Source organism: Muscardinus avellanarius (assembly GCF_963383645.1).
Source record: "Muscardinus avellanarius genome assembly, chromosome: 2".
NCBI lineage: Eukaryota > Metazoa > Chordata > Mammalia > Rodentia > Gliridae > Muscardinus > Muscardinus avellanarius.
In genome coordinates, this window is record NC_137787.1 from 117295282 (window position 1) to 117317122 (window position 21841).

At 55.1% G+C, this 21841-nt stretch overlaps 1 protein-coding gene across 1 annotated transcript in view; it reads right to left on the reverse strand.

Moving 5' to 3' along the window:
• Window positions 1-1535: 1535 nt before the first annotated feature.
• GLI2 (GLI family zinc finger 2) overlaps window positions 1536-21841 on the reverse strand; it is a gene marked incomplete at both ends in the record, with an annotated part of 146500 nt that continues 126194 nt past the window's right edge. The window contains 9 exons of the mRNA XM_080690102.1: window positions 1536-3874; window positions 5078-5420; window positions 6597-6875; window positions 8875-9039; window positions 9870-10019; window positions 12762-12896; window positions 17083-17205; window positions 18229-18445; window positions 19029-19230. Coding sequence (XP_080546228.1) covers window positions 1536-3874; window positions 5078-5420; window positions 6597-6875; window positions 8875-9039; window positions 9870-10019; window positions 12762-12896; window positions 17083-17205; window positions 18229-18445; window positions 19029-19230 — 3953 coding nt within the window. The remainder of the gene's footprint in view (window positions 3875-5077; window positions 5421-6596; window positions 6876-8874; window positions 9040-9869; window positions 10020-12761; window positions 12897-17082; window positions 17206-18228; window positions 18446-19028; window positions 19231-21841) is intronic.

A 21841-nucleotide genomic window follows, 5' to 3' on the forward strand; every position in this document is an offset into this window, starting at 1 on the left:
ATGGCAAGTGTGGTCCTGCCTCGGGAAAGGAGCAGCAGAGCCATGGAGCCACAGCCCCGGGCGGGGTCCCAGGGCACTCATTCTGAGTTGACTTATCAAGAAACTTGCCATGCTGGAACGCGGTGGCAGGGACCGTCCACGGGCTCCACAGCGAAGCTGGTCACCACAGCCACAGTAGCAGCCAGATTGAAACTCTGACTGGCACAGTTGATTTGTCTAGGCTGCCACAACTTGACAAGTAGCGTGTGTGTGTGTGTGTGTGTGTGTGTGCGTGTGTGTGTGTGTGTGCGCGCGCGCGCGCGCGATAATGTGCAAGAGGTGGAAAAGATGCACCACTGATCAGCATGTTCGGGAACGAGGTCTTCTGCAAGCCAGTTCCAAAGTCCATTTCTAGGTGGGGCTTGGTCACACTGAACAGGGAAATTCTGTGGTGACCCTTCAGGGTCCAAAAGTCAACCCTTCACCTCGCCACCCCAGCCTGCACACCATGCAAGTCAATCATCGATCTCTGCCAGGCAATGGGGCAGAAGATGCAGAAAGTTCCGAGACTGCACGATGTGATGTGGCTTGGCTTAGACTGCTGGGCTGCTCTTCCCATTTACCACCTGCATGGCCTGCAGGCGCCTGGGCAGAGGCTGCCCTCCAGTCTAGAGTGCTCCAGGGCAGGGGCAAATAGTGCACGGGGAATCAGGGTGGGTAAACATGCGACTTCCTTTTCCTCCCCGGAGTCCAATGGATGGCCCCAGGCAGAGCCTGATCCATGGAGGCCTCCGTCTATCCCTCACCTCAGCAGCTCCAGAAGCTCTGAGGTACTTGGAAACAAGCATTCTTTCCGGGAAGGGCTACATTCTACATGCAGGAACACTGTAAACACGGGCAGGTGTGGCCAGCAGCTTCTGGGCTGGCCCCAAACAGTACACCTGTTCTCTCCTTTCCCGGTGATACTTACATGTTTTATTCATTCCTATACACTCAGGCAATTTGCCGGTCCCTGACTGCTGTAGGGTAGACATGCCAGGGAGTGTACTTTCTCCCCTGGGGGCCAATACCTTACAGACGTCAAGACTCAAGTTTCATAGAAGAATCCAGGCAGGCAAGGATTCCTTTTCATTGCAGGTGGCAGACTGAGAAGCCACTTTCCCGGGGAACATCCAGCGTGGCCTTCAGATTCAAAGCCCAAAGTGGTCCCTTCTCCCCTCCCCATGTGCTTGGAAAGCCCTTGGCCAACGTCGTCCTCATCAGGCAAACGACAGGGCCAAGAAAGCTAGAGCAGAGTGGCCCATAAGCACCCAAGGCTGGCAAGCACCGTGTGGATGAGCTTTTCATCCTTTCCTTTCCAACCGAGACTTTAGTGTTCCGAAAAATAGTCCAAAGGACCAGAGAGGATGCTCATGAACCTTTCTTAATCTGTAATCCGAACCAGCCATTGGAAAATGCCCCTCGAGCCTATTTAATACTTTTTTGGAAAAAGAGAGGAGTAAAGAACCTTCTTCTAGAAGAACTCTAGGTCTGCTCTGTTTCCTCTGGCTAGGGCCTTAGGTCATCATGTTCAGAAACTTGCTTTCCTCCGCCAGGCTGGTAAGCATGGAGCTCATGTCCCCAACAGCCATATTGCTGATGCCTGGGGGAAGCGAGGGCAGGGTCAAGGAGCTGCGGGGTGTGGTGAGGCGGGAGGAGTTCTGTGAGAGGCTGTGGAGGAGGCTGGGGCTCAGCGCTGCCGAGAACAAGCTTGAATGATCGCCGTCGTCCACGATGGCATCGAAGTCGATCTGGGGGGCCTCCAGGAGCTGGGAGTCCACGGTGCTGGACACTTGGTCGACCCCTGGTGAGGGCAGGGGCTGGAGGCTGTCCTGGCAGGCCTGTGGCTGTGGCGGCGGAGGCCGTGTGGCCGGGCAGCCTCCATTCTGTTCATACATGTGGATCTGGCCATAGTAGTAGAGCATGCTGTGGTCCTGCACCCCACCCGCATCCTGTGAGGGTGGCAGTGATGCCATGGGGCCCATCGTGCCCTTGGGCATGACCTCTGCCATCTCCTGGCTGACCGACATGGCAGCCATGGCCTGGCCAGATGCCCTGGCATAAGCCAACTGCTGCTGCTGGCTAGCACGCATTCCGCGGTGGCGGCTGGCAGGGCTGGGCTCGGGGGGTGGCCGGGGCTGTACCAGGCCAAAGCCTGATGTGGCCGTCCCTGTTGTGCCCTGCTGGGGCTCCATGAAGCTGGGCTGGTGGGAAGGCAGAAGGCTGGGGTCCTGGCAGTAGTCCTCCTGACTCAGGAGATGGCTTTGCTGGGGATAGCTCTGGTCTGGGTGGGGTGCTGGCACCCCGACCAGGGCTGAATTGGGGACCCCAAGTTCCCTGTGGTGGCTGCCCATTATGGTGGTGTTGGAGGCAACTTCCATTGGCTGGGGGAGCCCCAGGTGGCCTGGCTTGGGTGCCAAGTTGCTGCAGGATGTGGGGAACTGGTTCAGGGCCCCGTTGCCAGTGCTAGGGCTCAGCTGGGGCTGGGCCTGGCCATAGCTGGCCTGGGGGCTTCTGGCAGAAGGCAGGCCGAGGCACTGGCTGCCTGCTGGCTGTCGCAGTGGCTGCATGTAGTTTACTTTGGGCAGGGAGGGGACTCCACTGCGGGGCTGCAGGTGTGATTGGGTGCTGTCCAGGCTCCCGGGGCTGGGCTGTAGGCCTTGAGAGCTGTAGCCTGGGTACTGGCCAAAGGCCGGCTTCTGGTGTACCACTGCTAGGTTGCCCCGAGGAAAGTTTGGAGGTTTCACCTGGCTGGGCAGGGTGTCCATGGTGCCTGAGCTCACCTCGTTCCACTGTACTGGCATGTTGTTCTTGTTCAGAGTGGAGGACACGCCAAAGCCCAGCTGGCAACCTCCTAGCCCAGGGGCAGAGGGCCCCGCGTTGGAGTCTGCTGCCACCAGCCTGCGAGGGCCCTGCAGCCCCGGGTCGGGAAGCTTGGGGTTCTCAGGGAAGACAGTGCTTTCCGCTGGGTACACCTGCCTCGCACTCTCGTCCAGGGCGCCCCTTGTGCGCGCGTTGATGTACTGCACCACGTCGTCCGGCAGCACCAAGTCATCCTCCGGCAGTCCTAGGTCAGCCTCCATGGCCGCATTCTCGCTGATGCTGGGAGGCCTGGGTGGGCAGGCGCCTGAGTGGCTGGGCAGGCGCAGGCCCCTTCTCTCGGTGCAGGGCGGCAGACCCGGGCTCACATCAAGGGCGCTGTGAAAGCGCTGCACTCGCGGTGGCCAGGGGTCGTCAGGCCGCCGTACCGGGTCACTGGCCCGCCTGGCGCCGCCCCCGGGGGCCTCATGGGGGAAGGCGGGCGCAGGCCCCACGGACCCAAGGCCTAGGCCCTGCACCGGCCCATCGCTGCCTCGTCGGGGCCCCAGTGGGTGCGGGCAGGCAGCATCCAGCAGTGCCAGCCGGGTCCGCAGGCCCCCGCGCTCCAGGCCGGGCAGCGGCGTGGGTGGAGGCCCGCCAGTGGCCGCTGCATACCTGGCCCGCAGGCTGTACTGCTGCGCTGGCGTGAGATTGAGCAGCCCCGGCCCCCCACCGCTGCACTGGCTGGCCTCGCTGGAGCGCCGTGAAGCATCGGTGGAGATGGGGTCGTAGGAGTCGGCTGAGCTGGCATGGTGCGGGCGGCCGGCCAGGGGAGAGGCCTCGCTGGAGCGGCGGCTGGAGAAGTAGGGGGAGATGCCAGAGGAGCGGCGGCTCACGGTGTAGGCTGAGCTGACTGTGCTGGTGGAGCTGTCCCGGCGCTCCTGCAGCTGGCTCAGCTTGGTCACCTCGCTTGCCGACAGCTCCGACAGCCGCGGGTTGGGCAGCAGCCCCGCAGGCCCGCCGCCCCCGGGACCGCTGAAGGTTTCCAGCCCCGAGCCTGCAGGAAAGCAGAGGGGATCAGACTGGGGGCCCCACATGGAAGGCACGCCATTTATGGATGACAGAGGGAGAGGACAGACTAATCACCCTGGGCAGGGAGGGGAAGCGGGGGTGGAGGGGGTGTGGGGGCACTCGGCCCTCAGTTTCTCCAGCACAGGTAAAACGTGCTTCTCCATGGGACCTCCTCGGGAGGGGCGGAGTGCCCTGGGAGGGGTGGGTGTGGACTCCCTTATCCTCCCAGTCTGTGGATGGGGGTCACGAGGTGAGACCCCCCAAGATGGTGTAGAATCAGCCAGCTGTTTGTAGGGTGGGCCTGAAGGAAAGGCTTAGAAGGGCCAGAAGGGTGAACAGAAGAAAAGGCTGAGGGAGCCAGAAAGGAGAAGTGACCATGGCTGGTCTGAGAGGGAGGTCAGGACTCCTAGTGGCCCTTCAGTGCTGCCCTGCCCGAGTCAGGCCAGGATGGGAGTAGGTGTCAGTGCCTCCTACTCCCAGAGGCTAGCAGATGAATGAGGCTGCTCGGAAGGGACAACCTTGGGTGAGGCTGCTGACCTAGGAGACTCCCATAGGGGTCGAGTTCATCTGTCAGCAATCCCCTTCAAGGGAGAGCTGGGTGGGTTTGTTGGTTTCCATAGCAATGGGCCATCAGTCCCTGGAGGAAAGCCTGGGTGTGCCTAGCACAATGCCTGGCTCAGCACATGCTTGCGTGCCAAAGTGCTGGCTGGGCATAGGGCTGCGGCCTCCAAAAAGTTCTCCCTGCTCTTCCCTAGCTGGACATGCACCCTCCTCTTCCACAGCTCCATCTTGGGCACCACTTGCCCGCCTACTTTGCAGTACAGCAGAAATCTGGCAGTGTAGCCATCTGCCCACCGCAGGTGTGATATAAACGGCTGGATGCCTGGATAAGGGAGAGAGGATGTGCACCGGATCTGCCCATTTTTAGGGGGTCATGAGGGTGCAGCAAATGCAATTGAAAGAGCATGGGCTTGGAGCCCTGTAGGCCTAGGCCAGTCATACCCCTTCCCTTGCTTTAGGTAGGGCACTTTGACTTCTTTGAACCCATCTCCTCTGTGCGACGAGCTTGCAAGCTCATCCTATGGAGGGCAGCCAGGGAGAGGGCACGCGGTGCCTGGTGGGAGTGCATCTGGCTGGTGCAGCCCCAGGTTCCTTCCAACCCTCCCGCGAGCCCCCAGTCTCCACTCACCGCTTGCTGGGAGGGGGGGCAGCTTGGTGTTCCGGGCGTGCGGAGCCGGAGCTGGAGCCGGGCTGGCCCATGAACAGGAATCCTTGAGCGACTTGAGCTTCTCCCTCTTGAGCTGCTCGAATCGTTGCATGGTGGTTCCATGTCTTCGCAGCTGCAGGCTGCCAGAGGAGGGGGCAGCCAGGGCTGGGGCGCTAGCCCCCGGGGACATGTCATCCAGCACTGTCAGGTCTCCCAGGCTCCCGGGCCCCGGCATCTCCACACCGCTGTCATTGTTGGGGGCGCTGCCCAGGGGAGAGGGCTCACTGCTGCAGGAGGACTGGGCTCCAGGGCTGGCCTGGCACAGCTACAGGGAGGAAGAGAGGACTGGCTCAGAGAGGCCGGATGCGCCTGGCTCCAGGGTGTGCAGGGGTCAGGGGAACCTCCTTGAAGAAGAACCTGGTCTGCCACACTTCACTGTGCTGAGCCTGCTTTCCCAGCTGACATGAACACAAATGCCCCCACGTGCAGCACGCCCATCATGGCCAGGAAAGATGGTGTGGAGGTTCTCAGCCACTGCCCATGTGCTCGGCCAAGCAAGCGCCATGAGTGCTGGGGAGCTGGGGACTCCTGCCTGGGCGGGGCCATCTGGACAGGTCAGGGGCAGGTGCCCAGGGAGCAGGGAGCTGTGGGATGAAGTGTCCTGCATGCCTTCTGGGGTAGGCGGAGTTGGTAAAGAGCTCATGACCCATTGCACCATCAACAAAGGCTCAGGACTGTAGCTATACCCAGTGTGGCCTGGGATCAGGCAGAGGAGGCTGGCCCTGGATGCAGAGTCTTGGGGCTCTTTCTGAGCCAAATGCCCCCAAGCCCCAGACTTTTCCCTGGGAAGCCTTGGTGCTTCCACCCATTAGGTGTAAGCTCCAGGCAAGCAGGGACCTTGTAGATCTTGCCTGTGGCGCCACGCACTTCACTTCTTGGGCTTTAATAATCTACATAGGTGCCCCAGGCCTCCGCCTGGTCACAACCCCCTTCCCCTTGCTGGTCGTCCTGCAGCCTACTGAACGCTGCCATCTACTCCTGCCAGCCTTGCTCTGTACTGGCAGCAATACTGAACAACCACCCCAGCCCACCCTCGTTGCCCAGCCCACCCACACCCTCACCCGATTCCTCTGCTCACCTCAGTACCGTCTATCCTTAGGGGAGGTACAGTTGGGAAAAAGAGGTGGAGACAAAGAACAAGTGGTTAGAACACAAGGAGCAGAGGCCAGAGGGGAGGATGCAGACAGCGCAGAGTGGGGACGGGCAGCAGCCGGCCAGTGCTGGCTGGAGAGGCTGACACGCAGGCATCCCGCCTGGCAGACCCATGGGTAGGGATGGGTATCCCCTTGTCCCAGCCCTGACACAGCCACCCAGCAAGAGCTGGGTCACACAGTGGAACCTGGATGAGAGAGAGCTGCGAGAGGCCCGAGTGCCCAGGGAGAAAGGCCAAGTTGGAGGAAGCTCCTCGTCTCGCCTGGCGCAGGCCCTGCGCTCTCCTTACCCCGGAACGCTCCGTCTTGATGGCTCTGATGAGCAGGCAGTCCTCCATGGCCTGGCTGCTGCTGCTGGCGTCGGTGCTGTCCTCGGGCCCCGGGCCGCCAGGCTCAGTGCTGGCCTCGTCGCCGTCCCCCTTGGGCAGCCGGGCACACAGGTGCACATCGTTTCGCTGCTTCTTGGTGACGTGAGCATCGGGGCCATGGACTGTTTTCACATGTTTTCGGAGAGAGCTGGGGTCTGTGTATCTCTTGGTACAGCCTGGAATCTTGCAGATGTAGGGTTTCTGGGAAGAGAACCAGGTCTGTGTTATGGATGGGGCCACAAGGACCAACTCCGAATGGGCGTGCTCTGTCCTGAAGCCATCCGAGTCCCTCACAGACCTGGCCCACACAGCTGGTAGCCACGCTGTCATGGCCACAGCCCTTCTACAGATGGAGCTGGCATCTGGGCCTCCAGCGGGCCAGGCCCTGCACCTCTCCTGCAGGCAAGTACGCTGTCAGGGCTCAGAAAGACTTACATGTTTACATATATATGGTATGCCCTGAGGGGCACTGGGATTCCTAGTGTCAGCAGCAGGTGTAAGAGCTCCTGCCTGGGAGACAGCCCTAGCACCTGCTTTCTCTCAAGTTCAAGGACACAAATAAACGTACCTGGTGACGGGCTAAAAACCTAGGAGTGCAGGACTTCAGTCTCAGGTCCATCTGTCCCCTCACACTTGTTCTCTCTCTATACATACACACATGTAGTCACATGCAACCCACATACCACCACCAACAGCTCTGCGCTTAAACATGAATACATGTACAAATACATATATAAACACATTTAAACATATGCACACACATATCTGCACACACAAACACACATATACACTTGAGATACATATATTAATCCCACACCTATGCACATACATTCAAATACTTAGAAATACATTTAGACATACACACTTATAAACACACATATATACATATACATTATATCAAACTCTACACCTATATAAGCCCATACATGCAAATAACTACAAATATACATACACACAAATGCACATATCTAGACATATTTGGATATACTTACAAACACACATTCACATGAACACACATATCTACACATACAAACACTTATAAACACACATCTACACTCATATACACACTTAAAAACACATATACACATGAACACACACACACCAACCTCACATCTGCACGCATACATTTAAAAACATACACATAAGCCAGGTGTGTTGGCGCACTCTTGTTAGCCCAGCATTTGGGAGGCTGAGACAGGAGGATCGCGGTTCACGGACAGCCTCAGCTACTTAGTGAGGCCCTCTGCAACTTAGTGAGACCCTGTTTCAAAATAAAGAATAAAAATAGGGCAGCGGGTATAGCTCTGAGTTTGAATGCCTCTGGATTCCATCCCCAGACCCACAAAAATAAATAAACACACACGTGTGAGCTCGTATGCACGCACACTTCTCACTGACACTGGTCTTATCTGTAGTGGCCCTGAGGACTAGGGGCTTTCCCATGTCTTCTGACGGGCACTGGAGCAAGGTCCCTTGGGAGCCCACACTGCTCTGGGCTGCTGGAAATGTTCTCTCCAGAGTGCCAGATTGCACGGCTGGGCCTGGACAGGACAGGAGCAGCCGGCAGGGGCTTCTGCACACTTCCCTCCCAGCGTTCCCCATTTTCTGGGGGCTCTGGCTACTGGGAAGACAGAGGATGCTCTGGGCCCCGTCAGCATGGGTTGGCGGCCACCGCAGGCTTGGGCCGCACTAGGGGCTCAGACACTCGCTGCAGGAGCAGCAAGGTGTGGCCCTGAGGAACACTTGCTGTGGACAAAGAAACATCCTAGGACATTTACAAAGCCTCAGGGGAGCCAGCTCACGTAATCTAAACCACGGGCACAATCTGGCCCTGGGGACAGACAGTCCTGTTACTCTCCGGGCATCAGTCTCCTCATCTGCAGCAGCCCACAGCGGCCAGGGAGGGAGGAACTCTGCGTAGCTCAGGACACATCAGGCACCTGGAGCCCAGAGAGGCCGCCCTTTGCCTTGCCTTGGGCTTCTGTGGACCTCGTGGTAGTATTTATAGCTATTCTAGGAAGGAAGAAACTGAGACACAGAAGGGGCAAGTGACCAAAGGACCTCTTGGCATCTTCCCTTTCACCTAAGAGGACACAGAGCAGAGGGAGACAGGCTGGTCTGGGTCCCAGGGTGTGCAGCAGGTAAGCGGAGAGAGCACCTGGCTACCTGCGGGTGTTGAGGAGCCCCTGCTGCGCAGTACCTCATTGGAGTGGGTGCGGTTCTGGTGCTTGGCGCGGTCCGAGGCGTTGGAGAAGGCCTTGTTACAGCCCTCGTGCTCACACACGTATGGCTTCTCCCCAGTGTGCGAGCGCAGGTGGGTCTTCAGGTTCTCCAGGCGGGAGTAGGCCTTCGAGCAGCCTTCAAACTGAAGCAGGCAACGGATCAGGGAGGGCAGCCCGGCCCCAACTCCACTCACCCCACTGTGTCATGGGGGGTCAGCAACAGTAATTCTGGGCCCCTACCAGGAAACTTGGAAGGACCGAAGAGAACAAACATCGACTCAAAATGGACCAAAGGCCTCAGTAAAAGAGCTGTACTATAAACTACACTGAGATTCTGCCCAGATCCAGAAAGGATGGCAATCACCGAGAATACAAATAGTAACAAATGCTGGTGAGGATGTGGGGAAGTAAGACTGTTGGTCATGTGGCCCAAATTTTATAGAAATATCCAGAAGGGGCCAATCACAGTGACAAGACACAGATTAGGAGCTGGCCAGGATTAGGAGGAAAGGATGGGGAGGAACTGCTGCTAGGTACAGTTTCTTTTTGGGGTGATGAAAATGCGGATCTAGCCAGTGGCTAATGGTTGCACAGCCTTGTGAATAAACTAAAAACCACCAATTGTGCATTTTTTAAAGAAGGGGCGAATTTTATGGTAGGTGAATTATATTTCAATCAAAGCAACTCACCCACAAAGGGAGTATAGTTAAGTGAATCTTGGACACCATGGATTTTTATGACAGCTTGATTTTAGAGACATTACAATGAGAATAAAATGTATGTCTGAGAATCTATGAAATAAGTAATTCACAAAGAGCAGCTCACAGACAGTTCAGTTACAGCCATACATCTTAGACTGACCACCTCTGCTTTTGAAGAAGCAAATTCTGTGTGCTAAAAACAAAGTTCCCACTGACGGTGGCCACCGGTTCCACCTATGCGGCCGGCGGCAGGCAGGGCTCGTGGCGCTCACCGTGCACTTGTGGGGCTTCTCGCCTGTGTGCCGCCGCATGTGGACCACCAGCATGTACTGCGCCTTGAAGGGCTTCTGCTCGCGCGTGCAGGCCTGCCAGCGGCACACAAATTCCTTCTTCTCCCCATGGATGTGTTCGCTGTTGATGTGCTGCAGGTGAAACAAGCCAAAGAGGCAATTCAGGGCCCGCACGAGGAGCCCGGGCCGCTTCCACCCCGCTCTGAAATGCATGCCACGTGGCTGGCTGGAACAGGGACGGGCCAGTTTCAAAGTCTCAGCAAGGAAAAACACGCAATAGCTCGACAGTTCTGTCTTATACTGAATGCATGGCAATATAATATTTACACTATGGGGTTAAATAAAATACATTCTAGGTTGAGCATCCTTATGCTGAAAATTTGGTATCTGAAGGGCTCTAAAGTCCACAACTTTTGGGAGGCCAACCAGATGCCGGAAGTGGTACACTCCGTGCTAGGCCTCATGTGATGGAATGTAGGCACAATGCAAGTGCGCTGAGAACATTGTACAGAGTGACCTTGCGCTATACGAGTAAGGTGTATAAAATGACCTTCAGACGACGTGTATAAAGTGTGGAGGAAACAGAAGTGAATTTCATGCTTAGACTTGGCTACCCTTCCCAAGATAGCTCGTTATCTATATGAAGATATTCCACAATCAGAAAAAAAATCCCAAACCTGAAACACTTCTTGTCTCAAGTGTTTTGGATAAAGGATACTTGTCCTGGATTAAAATAAACTTTAACTTGGGCATGGCGGCGCACACTTGTAATCCCAGTGCTTGGGAGGCTAAGACAGGAGGATTGCACAGGTTCAAAGCCAGCTTCAGCTACTTAGTGAGGCTCTCAGCAACTTAGTGAGGCCCTGTTTCCAAATAAAATAGAAAATAGATTTGGGGTGTAACCCGGACATAGAGGTCCCTGGGTTCCATCCCCAGGACCACAAAAAAATAAAAAAATAAAAAAGGGCTGGAGTAAAGCTTGGAGGTAGAATGTTCTTGGGTTAAATTCCCAGTGAGACACACACACACACACACACACACACACACACACACATTCTCACTCTCTCTCAACCTCATCTGTTCTTTCTAGTCTTTTCAGAATGGGCTCCTAGTAAATGTAACAATGCTCAAGTAGCTGGCATTTGTGACTTGAGGTCTTTCTCCTGGACAACACGGCTGGGGCCTTTGCAACCTCCAGAGCTGCTTGAGGACTGTGCTCCAGGCACTTGGTGGCAGCTGGCCCTGGGAGCTGATGAGCCACAGGGCTCAGCCACTGCGCGCCTGTGAATGCCATCGTCAGAGCAAATGAACTGTATAGCATTTTGAACTTCCAGAGAAATTGTCTCGCATTAGCCTCACTTTCCATTTCTAAGGTCTTTCAGATGATAAAAATGCTCTCTGACAACGCCTCTCATCTTTTCTTATTGGTTTACTTAGCAACAAATTGTTAATAATTGACTGGGGGTTGCCGCTTGCCCACGTGCCTGCTCCATCCATCTTCCCAGGGAGCAGGGAGAGGGCGTGGAGAGGGGCTCCTCTGCAAAGCAGCCTGCTCTCCCTAGGGCCAGGTGGCGGGGACAGTCCTGGCACAGTGGGGCCTGCAGCTACAGACCCCCTTTCCTAGGCCAGAATTATGGGTGGCTCTCTGGGCCAACCCACCCCCACGGAATGCACCTCTTCCCCTCTCACCTCCGTACTTTGCCTGAGACTCTCCCAGCCTGGGATGTTGCCCGGCTCTTCCTTTAATCTCTGATCTGTCCTGCAAACCACAGCTCCAATTGCCTTTTCTCCCAAAGAGGTGATTGAAGTTGAAAAGTTATGTTTTGAGTTCCAGAGAGGATTAGGGAAGACCCTGGGACACAGGTTCTGTATCGGTTGCAATGGGTGTGCTGGGGAATTCTGGTACCCTGGATGAGAAGCTGGGGAGAAAAAACCCAAGTGCAAAAGAAACCTACAGTATTTGGGAGCAAGCTGTGGAAGAAGTGGAGGGAGTCAGTGCGCCCTAAATGCCAGGCCCACAGAGCTCCTTTGAGATGGTTTTAAAAGTCAACAGGAAGGGGCCCTGTGCAGCTTGTTCTTGAATTTAAGTTCTCTTCTGGATGGAGGCAAGAGAAGGACTCAGAGTTGGTGTGAGAAATAGGGAGGCGGAGGGGAGGAGCCGCCAGCTTCGGCCCACCTGTACCCGCCCTGTGCTTAGGATCATACTCAGTCTTGACTCGCCGTGGGGTGGGCGTCGTCTGCCTTAGGCTGAGCCATTTCTCAGAACTACCGAATTAGCTAGAGTGGAGTGAGGTGTGAAGCCAGATACCTCCACACAAAACCCCTATTCTTTCTGCCCTCTACATATTACCCCGACTGCTGTACAAGAATTTGGGGTGGGGACCAAAAGGCATACCCCGAAGGGGGCACACTGGCTCCCTTAGTCTCTGCCTCAGCTGTCAGAATCCGGGTATTTTTAAGTAGTCCCCCTTCCTCGTCTGGGCGTAGACCTCCACCTGCACCCATATGTGCTACATTTTTGTGGCACCAGGGATTGAGCCCAGGATCATTCTACCTGAGTCACGCCCCAGCCCTTCAAAACAAATTTTTTTGAAACAGGGTCTTGCTGCTGATCTTGAACCTGTGATTCTTCTGACTCAAGCTCCCAAGCACTGGGATTACAGGAGTGCTGCACCATGCCTGACTAAACTGTCTCCAAAGGGAAATTATTAACTCTTTCCTCAATAGCAAAACTTCTTTCAGAATCCAGACTCAGGTTTATTATTATAACAGTTGGCTGCCTTAATGAGCTGTATTTCTTTCTTTTCACTGGCAGCTAGGGAGCTCAGGGGGAATAAAGATGTGCATGTGGGTGCGCGCGGGCTGCGGGCTCACGTGCACCAGCTGCTCCTGTGTGTCGTACTCCTTGGCACAGTCTTCCCAGTGGCAGCTGGTCTCGTAGATGACAACCTCAGCCTCCGGCTTACAGTCATCCCGATCCAGGTCTTCCTTGAGGTCAGCCAGCTGTTCCTGGGGAGAAGACCACGCCCACACGAGCCTGCTCAGTGCCTGCCTGGAGTGTGGATGCAGGCACGCGTGCCCGCTCACCCAGGCACAGCCGCTCCTACTGGGCCGGCCTGGGCCCCTTCGTCCCCACAGTACATCCTGCTGCTGACACACAGGACCAGAAGGAAGGAGGTGGTGGCTCTGGCCTCCGTGTTTTGGTTACCTTGCAGGCTTGGGGAGAAGGAATGCATTAATTTGCAGCCCCTCTCATTCGCCCTGCACCAGCATTCCCTGCAAGAGCCCTACAACACGGGTGTGTTTCTTGTATTACAGCTGGGGGGTCTGAGACTGAGAGGTGAATGCACCATTCTCTGACCATAGCGAGTTTATGGGCAGCCTAGGACTGGACTTGAGCGTCTCCGGTGAGGACCCAGGAGAGCATTTCTGGAAGGAGAAGCTGCAGCTCACAGGGCTGGTGGAGTGCATGTGGATGGGCAAGAACACGCCTGGGGTCGGGAAGGCAGGGAGAGGCAGACACTTCAGGCTAGCAGAGAGACCTCAGAAGGTTGTCGAGGATTCTCCAGGTAGCCTGGAAGACATGACATCACAGAGTCATGCTTTGTATTTCAAACTATTTTCTTCTTTTTTGTGATTTTGAATCCAGGGGCATTCTATCTCAGCTCTTTTTAAAATTTTTTCTTGTTTTGAAATAAAAAAGTTGTTCAAGGGCTCATTAAATTGCTGAGGCTGGCCTCTAACCTGTGATCCTTCTGCCTCAGCCTCCCAACCAAGTACTGGGATAACAGGCATGTACCACTGTGCCCAGTTTATTTCAAACTATTTTCTTTTTCTTTTCTTTTTTTGGTGGTACTGGGAATGAAATCCAGGGGCCTTCTACCTTTGGGCTACACTCCCAGACCTATTTTTTCTTCTAATTTGGAAACAGGTTCTCTCTTAAGCCAGCTGAGGCTGGCTTCGAACCTGTGCGATCCCCCTGTCTCAGCCTCCCAAGCACAGGGATTACAAGCGTGCGCCACCATGCCGGCTTATTTCAAACTACTTTCAAAAGGAGTAAGATATTGTCTTTCTAGGTAGCCCATGGGAGCAGACAGAGAGGGTAACCTCAAACCATGGCCAAGAGCCTTAACATGCGCTGGCCTGAGCTGGTGGAACTGAGGCAGTTGCTGGGAGGAAGAAGCTGGCAGCCGGGCTGCAGGCTTCTCACGGGGGCAGCACAGAGCTCTTTCAAAAGTATTTCCTGGCTCTTTCTTAGGGCATCTTCCAGATACTATGCTCTTTTTGAAAAAGATGACATGTAACTCCCTCGGTGGCTGGGCACCAGAGAAACAGGACCCTGCAGGCATCTCTCGCTCCCATACCTTCAGCAACAGGGCTGTTGAGGGAAGACTAGGTGGGAGGGATGCTGGGTCTCCCAAAGGCCTCTCTGCACTTAAAGATCTGGGAGACCTGCTATTTCCATTCACTGCAGGTTGACCTGCTTCAGAGGAGACTGGAGGGGACCTGGGAGTGTGCCGGGCTGTGCTGGCCATCATCCTTGTCTGCTCTTTGGAGACTATGGCAGAGACTGGATTCATATGCTGTGCTTTCTGCCAGCTGCAAGCAAGCCCATCTAGCTTGCTGTGAATCCGGACATGGAGTGACAGAGACTGCCTCATTGTGATAAAAGGCTTTCCTTCCGTGGGCAGGGAGGTGGCTCTGCACGGCCTGCCCGGCGGGCGGGACCCAGGCCTGGCAGGTGCTCAGTGCCTGGCTCCCGCCTTGTGTGCCAGGGTGTTTATCTTCCTCAGATATGTGCCGTGCTCATCAATTTCAGCCCCGATGATGGCCAGCCGCGTGGAAACCATGCATCATGCTGAGACTGGTTTTGGTGTCAGCGAGGGGAGAAGAATTTGTCACCAACCCCTCTGTTTGCCTGACAGTAACAAGGCCCAATATTTCATGAAAATTAAGTGCCCAGAGCATGCCCGATGGTTTACAGTCTTGATAAAGGATGGGCTGGCAGATGTGGGGAGACGAGGACAGGAGGCACTGAGCATCTTTGGTGGCCAAGCTGGGATTTTGCAGTAATGGATGGCAGACGGGTCACTGTGTGGGAGACTGGGGGATGGGCTGCTTACCTCCGAGCTTGGCAGGCAGGCCAGCTGGGGCCCCTGAATGACTGGCTCCTGCTCCAGGAGCGGGAACTACTGGTCTGCCGTATTGGAGCATAAGACTAAGTGGCTGTGTTTCCAGAGGGACACACACACACAGGCCACCCTGGGTTGTGGGCTGCTGCCTATCTCACTCTTTCCACTAGGAATCACTCTTCCTCCTCTGCCATGAAGTGACCCAGAAGCTAGGCTAAGTGTCCAGGCAGATGCAAGTCCAGTGACCCAGGATGGCCAGTGGCAGCCAGGGAGATGCAGGAGGGTGAATTCCTAGGAGAAAGGGCAGTGCCAGGGCTGGTGTCATGCAGAGAACATGGCCCCCCAGTCTGGCTGAGCTTATGTGTCATAAGGCTGAGGTGGGGAGGAGACTAGGCTGCAGCCTGAGACAAGGTAGGAGGCAGGAGGAAGCTTGTTCACTCTGCATACATGGGGACACAGAGGTAAGACAGCCATGGCTATGGGACACCCTCCCTCCCTCTTGGATTCATCCATCATTCATGCAGGCAGCCAGCTACCCCCCCCCCCACACACACACCTATCATCCATTCATCTGTCTACCCACCCACCTACCATCCACAGGTCCATCCATCCACATGTCCATCCATCCATTCCTTTGGTCCATCCAACATCCAGCCACCCAACCATCTGTCCATCCTAAAACCCAGCATCCATTCATCCATCTACCTGTTCATCCACTCACTCATCTACCCACTCATTCATCTATCTATCCAACTACCTGTCCATCTATCCATCCATTCATTCATCTACTCCTTCATCCATCCACTCATCCAGCTGCTTACTCACCATCTACCCACACATTCATCCATCCATCCATCATTCAGTCCATCTACCCACCCACCTACCATCCACCCATCCATCTACTTACCTACTCATCAATCCATCCACCCACCCACCTACCCACCCACCCACCATCCACCCATCCATCTATCTACCTACTCATTAGTCCGTCCGTCCATCCATCCATCCATCCATCCATCCATCCATCCATCCATTCATCAGTCCATCTATCCACCCACCATTCACCTATCTACCTACTCATTAGTCCATCCATCCATCCACCCATCCATCTGCCCATTCACCATCCACCCATCCATCTATCTACCTACTCATTAGTCCATCCATCCATCCATCCAACCATCCATCCATCCAACCATCCATCTACCTACTCATTAGTTTATCCACCCATCTACTCATCCATCCATCCATGCACCCACCAACCATCCACCCATCCATCTATCTACCTACTCATTAGTCCATCCATCCATCCATCCATCCATCCATCCATCAGTCCATCTATCCACCCACCATTCACCTATCTACCTACTCATTAGTCCATCCATCCATCCATCCATCCATCCATCCATCCATCATCTATCCATCCATCCATCCACCTACTTATTAGCCTATCCACCCACCCATTCATCCATCCATCCACCCATCCATCTGCCCATTCACCATCCACCCATCCATCTACCTACTCATTAGTCCATCCATCCATCCATCCATCCATCCATCCATCCATCCATCCAACCATCCATCTATCTACCTACTCATTAGTTTATCCACCCATCTACTCATCCATCCATCCATGCACCCACCAACCATCCACCCATCCATCTATCTACCTACTCATTAGTCCATCCATCCATCCAACCATCCATCCATCCATCCAACCATCCATCTATCTACCTACTCATTAGTTTATCCACCCATCTACTCATCCATCCATCCATGCACCCACCCACCATCCACCCATCCATCTACCTACCCACTCATCATTCCATCCATCTATCCACCCACCCACCCACCCACCATCCACACATCCATCTATCTACCTACTCATTAGTCTATCTACCCATCTACTCATCCATCTACCCATTTATCTACCATCTACCCACCACCCATCCATGCACCTGTGCATCCATTTTTACTACCATGTGAAATGCCCAAAGGCAGCCAACCAACCTGGGAGGTGAGGGTTGGCAGCAGGCCAAAGGCAGTGCAGGTGGCCAGCAGGTTACCTGAGTTAGTCCCAGTGGGGAGGCTGGCCGCAGGCCCTCGGCTTCAGTCTTGACCTTGCTACGCTTGTGAATGGTGATGGGGTTCACGGTGCTGGTCACAGTTGACTCACTGCTCGGCTTGTTCTGAGGGAGGGTGAAGAAGAGTCTGTCATGGAGGTGCATGGCAGGGATACTCCAACGTCCTATGGGCTCTACCTCCAGCACCTCTCCTCACAGACAGTCTGGGCTAACCCTGTGTTTGAGCATCAGAAACTCTTCCAATCTAGTCCTCCAGACAGGGGTACCCTGGGAAAGAGCCCAGGCCCCAGCTGCTAGCACCTCCCTTCCCATGCAGCTGCTGCTTCCAGCAGATCAAGGTGAGGGGGACATGCAAAGAGCCCTTCTAATGAGGTGCAACCTTTCAGCTGTCCACAGCAGGAGAAGCAGCCCTGGGAGCAGATGAGGGCCTGGGCCTTCAATGTGCTGCACTAAAGGGTCAGATGACACTGAAAAGCCTATAGTGCCTGTCTGCAGAGGTTCAGGGGCTCCTCGGAGCCCTGGGACAAAAAGAAAGGACGTTGCCTGTGTCTGGTTTTCCTCCCCAGGACGTGGCCATATCCAGGCTCTGCTATTTGCCAGGGAGGCCTGGGTAGACTGCACTGCCTTTAAGGTTATCATCGTGGGTGTTCCCCAGGATCCGGGGTGCATGGGGCTATGTGCACACAGGAGCTGATTTCTGTGCACAGTGGCCCAAATAAGCAGCAGGTCCCCCTTTGCCCGAGTCTGCTCTGGCTGGGAGTGGGAAAGACATCTGTGCTTTCGGGCAAGTAAGGAACAAAACAAGGTCTGCCCATCTCCAAAGCCCATGCCTGCCCATTGTACAGCCCTGTCCCTATACATCCCTGTCTCCACCTGCAAAATAGGAGCTTACTCATGCTGGATACTGAAGGTGTCCAGGGTGTGCCAGGTGCCATGCTGCAATGCCCATGTGGGGCCAAAGGCCCTTGGGATCTTCAAATTAGATGGTGTTTGAAGGCTGGCAGGAAATATACACTCATTCGTGACCCAGCCCGAGGCCTTCCCTCAGCTCCTGACCTGAGATGGTAGGCACAGCCCTTGTGGGGCACCTTGCGACTTTGCAGGGCACCCTGCGACCAGGTCACCTACCTGCTGGCTGGCGTCACTCAGACAGTTGCTGCCGCTGCTCAGCTGGGTTGGTGCAGCACTGAGAGAGGCGAGGGCCACGGGCTGCTGGGCCAGGAAGGTGGGCGAGGGCTGGAGCAGGGGTGGTGTGTGTCCGAAGGCAGAGCCCAGGCCCCTCTGCTGGCTCAGGATCTGCTGGTAGGCCACAGGGTTGATGGGGTGCGGGAATGTGAAGGCTGGGCTGCAAGGCAGAGCAGAGGTGGAGGTGTGGTCATCTCTTAGAAGACACTGCTCAGGGTCTGGTGCCGGTCACACTACCACCAGGGCTTCCCTCACTCGAGACCCAGCAGTGGCTCCCAGTGCCTGTCACATGGGTCTCATCTGCCATGGTTGGCTTCTGGGTGCCCTCGAGTGCAGCCTTTGCACCTGGAGGGTGGTCCCCAGCAGGTGCACTCTTTACCCCTGCTCCCTCAGCCTCTGATGCCCATTCCAGTGCCCTCTGCCTGTCCTTTCCCTGAGCTCACGTCATTCCCTCTTTCTCTAACTTCTTCATTTTGAACAGTCACCCTGTCTATGAGCCACTTTTCCTATAGCAGGACATTCAGGAGACACCAGGGACCAGAGAGACCAACAGTCACCACGGCTTCCCTCCTGCCCCAGCAGGAGCTACTGCGATGTTGTGAACTGCCGGTCACGGCCCAGTCCGGGACCATGTTTCAAGGGTCGGTCATGTTGCTTCTAAATTCACCATGAAGTCCCAAGTTCTTGTTTCTCCTTAAGTTGGATGCACCAAAAATCCAGGCCCTGCCCAGGGGTAGGCTCACCTGAGGGCGCCTGCCGACAGGTGCCCGTAGGAGCCGCTGGCTGCTGAGCTGCTGCGGGAGTTGTTGATGTAGGCCACCAACGAGTTGGGCGAGGTCCGGATCATCCGCTGCAGGTCCAGGCTGGCGTCCGAGAGCGGGGAGATGGACAGCGCCCGCTTGCGGCTCAACCGGGGGGTCACCCGGGGGCTGGAGAACCGTGACACTGTGGGGCAGCCAACATCAGTCAGTGTCTAGGACCCGAAGGTGGGAGAGGAGGATGAGATCGGAGGACAGGTAAAGCTCACGAGGATGGGCTGACAGGACCATAGCTCTGCCAACCCACACTGGGCGCTCCTGGGTGACGGCACACTTCTTTGCCACAGGGCTGAGTGGCTCGGGTGCACAGGGCAGTGCTCCCTTGCTGGCTCCTGGCTGGGCAGCCTCTAAGCCCGTGGTTCTGATTATCTGAGTTCACTCTTTGTCCACACTCGCTCTAAAATCAGACGCAAAAGGAGATCCTCCAAACACCATCACTTGCAAATGGAGTGGTCAGTGGGCTCAAGGAGTAGGACCCAAAGATCCAACCTCCTGGAGTGTTAAAAGTCAGACACCTTTGCCATGTATTCTTAAAACAAGGCTTTGCTGCCAATATGTGACTTCTCGCCCTCTCGGGCACCCTGAGCAAGAGGAAACAGGCCAGATCTGACAGCGATATTCATCTCTGTTATTTCCACCCCTCAAGGGAAATATGTTTATTAGTGCGCTTCTTCCCTGATAAATTACTAAATAGGAAGAAAAAACTGGCACTCATTTCCGTGGTTTTGCTTGTGATTTATGGCTAGCGCTGGCAGAGCTACCACGTCGATTCATCTGTGGATGCGCCTGTTTTAACGCTAGTCAGCCACTGGGTGACTGGCTGCCTGCCTGCTCCCCGCTGGGCAGGTGACTGGCACCAGCTTTTCTGTCGCCACCTATCTTTGGGCCCTGTTTCACCCCTTGTTCCTCCCCCCCCCTCCCTTCCTTCTTGTGTCATTGGGGATTGAACCTAGGGGCGTTCTAACCTCTGAGCCACTAGCCCTATTTTATTTTAAAACAGCGTCATACTAAGTTGCCAAGGCCGGCCCCAAGCCTGCAATCCTGTCTGACTCTCGCATTCTAGGATTACAGGCACGCGCCACTCACTGCGCTCAGCTTGGTCCTTTCTTCTCGTTCATGTTCATGTTTTCATTTGTCCGTCAGAGCATGGCACAGTGCTGATAATGCCAGGCGCTTGCTGGACATCGTGGGGACTGTGAGCCAGGAGGACACTGGGCTCTGTCCTCACAGAACAGACTGCCATGGGTCCCAAAGGTGGCGATCCCCCCTGTGGTGGGAGTGGGGTGCTGGAATGACCCATGGGGAGATGGTAGCCCTGGGTAAAACTAGGGGTGATCGAATAAAAATGAAGGCAGAAGCCGGGCGTGGTGGCGCACGCTAGTAATCTCCGCGCTTGGGAGACCGAGTATTGCGCAGGTTTGAAGCCAGCCTCCGCTGGGCTGGCTTAAGAGACCCTGTTTCCAAATAAAAAAAAAAATACATATAAAATAGGTCTGGGAATGTAGCCCGGAGGTAGAAGGCCCCTGGGTTCCATCACAAGTACCACAAAAAAAATAAATAAATAGATAAAGAAGGCAGAAGACAGAGGCACCAGGGGTACCAAGTAGTACTTTTTGTCTGAAAAGGGGTGTTAATATAGTAATGCCCTAGTTTGGGAATCTAGGCCAGGTGAGAGATGAATGTGGTACCCACAGAACCAAGCAGGACACAAGATGACACAGGGTTACCCCAGACACTGGCGTACTCCCCACAGGATAGCAGGAAAGGTAGCGGACACAAGAATGCCCTAACAAGACCCTGGCGGACCCAGGCCACGACCTCTGACCACTCTGATCTGGGTGGCTTTGGGTAGGTTCCTCTTAGCTGCAGTGCAGCACCTCTTGGGGACTCTCATGACCAGCATCTCATCCACAGGCTTCTGTGGAGTCAGGGCTGGGAATCCCCCAGAGCCTGGGCTGGAGCAGCAGGAGGGAACTTCATTCTGGCACAGCACTCAGGAGACTTCTCTGTGCTCGATGCCCTCATTCATTCATTCATTCATTCATTCATTCATTTTTTATTTATTTATTTGGTGGTACTGGGGGTGGAACCCAGGGGCCTTCTACCTCTGGGCTATATTCCCAGTCCTATTTTATATTTTATTTGGAAACAGGGTCTCACTAAGTTGCTGAGAGCCTCACTAAGTAGCTGAGGCTGGCTTCGAACCTGCGTGATCCTCCTGTCTCAGCCTCCCAAGCGCAGGGATTACAAGCGTGCGCCACCACACCTGGCTTATTTATTTATTTTTTTTAGATGGGGATTGATCTCAGGGGCATTCTACCTCTGAGCTATATCCCCAGCCCTCCATTTTTTTTTAAACTATCTTTTTATTTTCTCACTAAGTTGCTGCAGGTCTCTCCAAGTTGCTAAGGAACCCACAATCCTCCTGTCTCAGCTTCCCAAGTGCTGGGGTTACAGTGTGCACCACTCACCTGGCTCCTGTGCCCTCCTAAGCCTGGGGTGGGCTGTGCCTTCTCCCAGGGTGAAAACATCCTGTGGCTGGGCCTGGACTAAGTGTTACCTGCACGGCCCAACACCTTGTCTGGGTGTTATGTGGACTGACATCAGCCTGCCCCACACTTAGCTGTCTGTAGCCCCTCACCCCCTATTACAGGGGGTGCTGCGGAGCCAGGAGGCTGGAGAGGAGGCCCCCAGTGCAATGAAGGCCCCACCCAGGAAGCAGCCTCATAGTGTTGGTT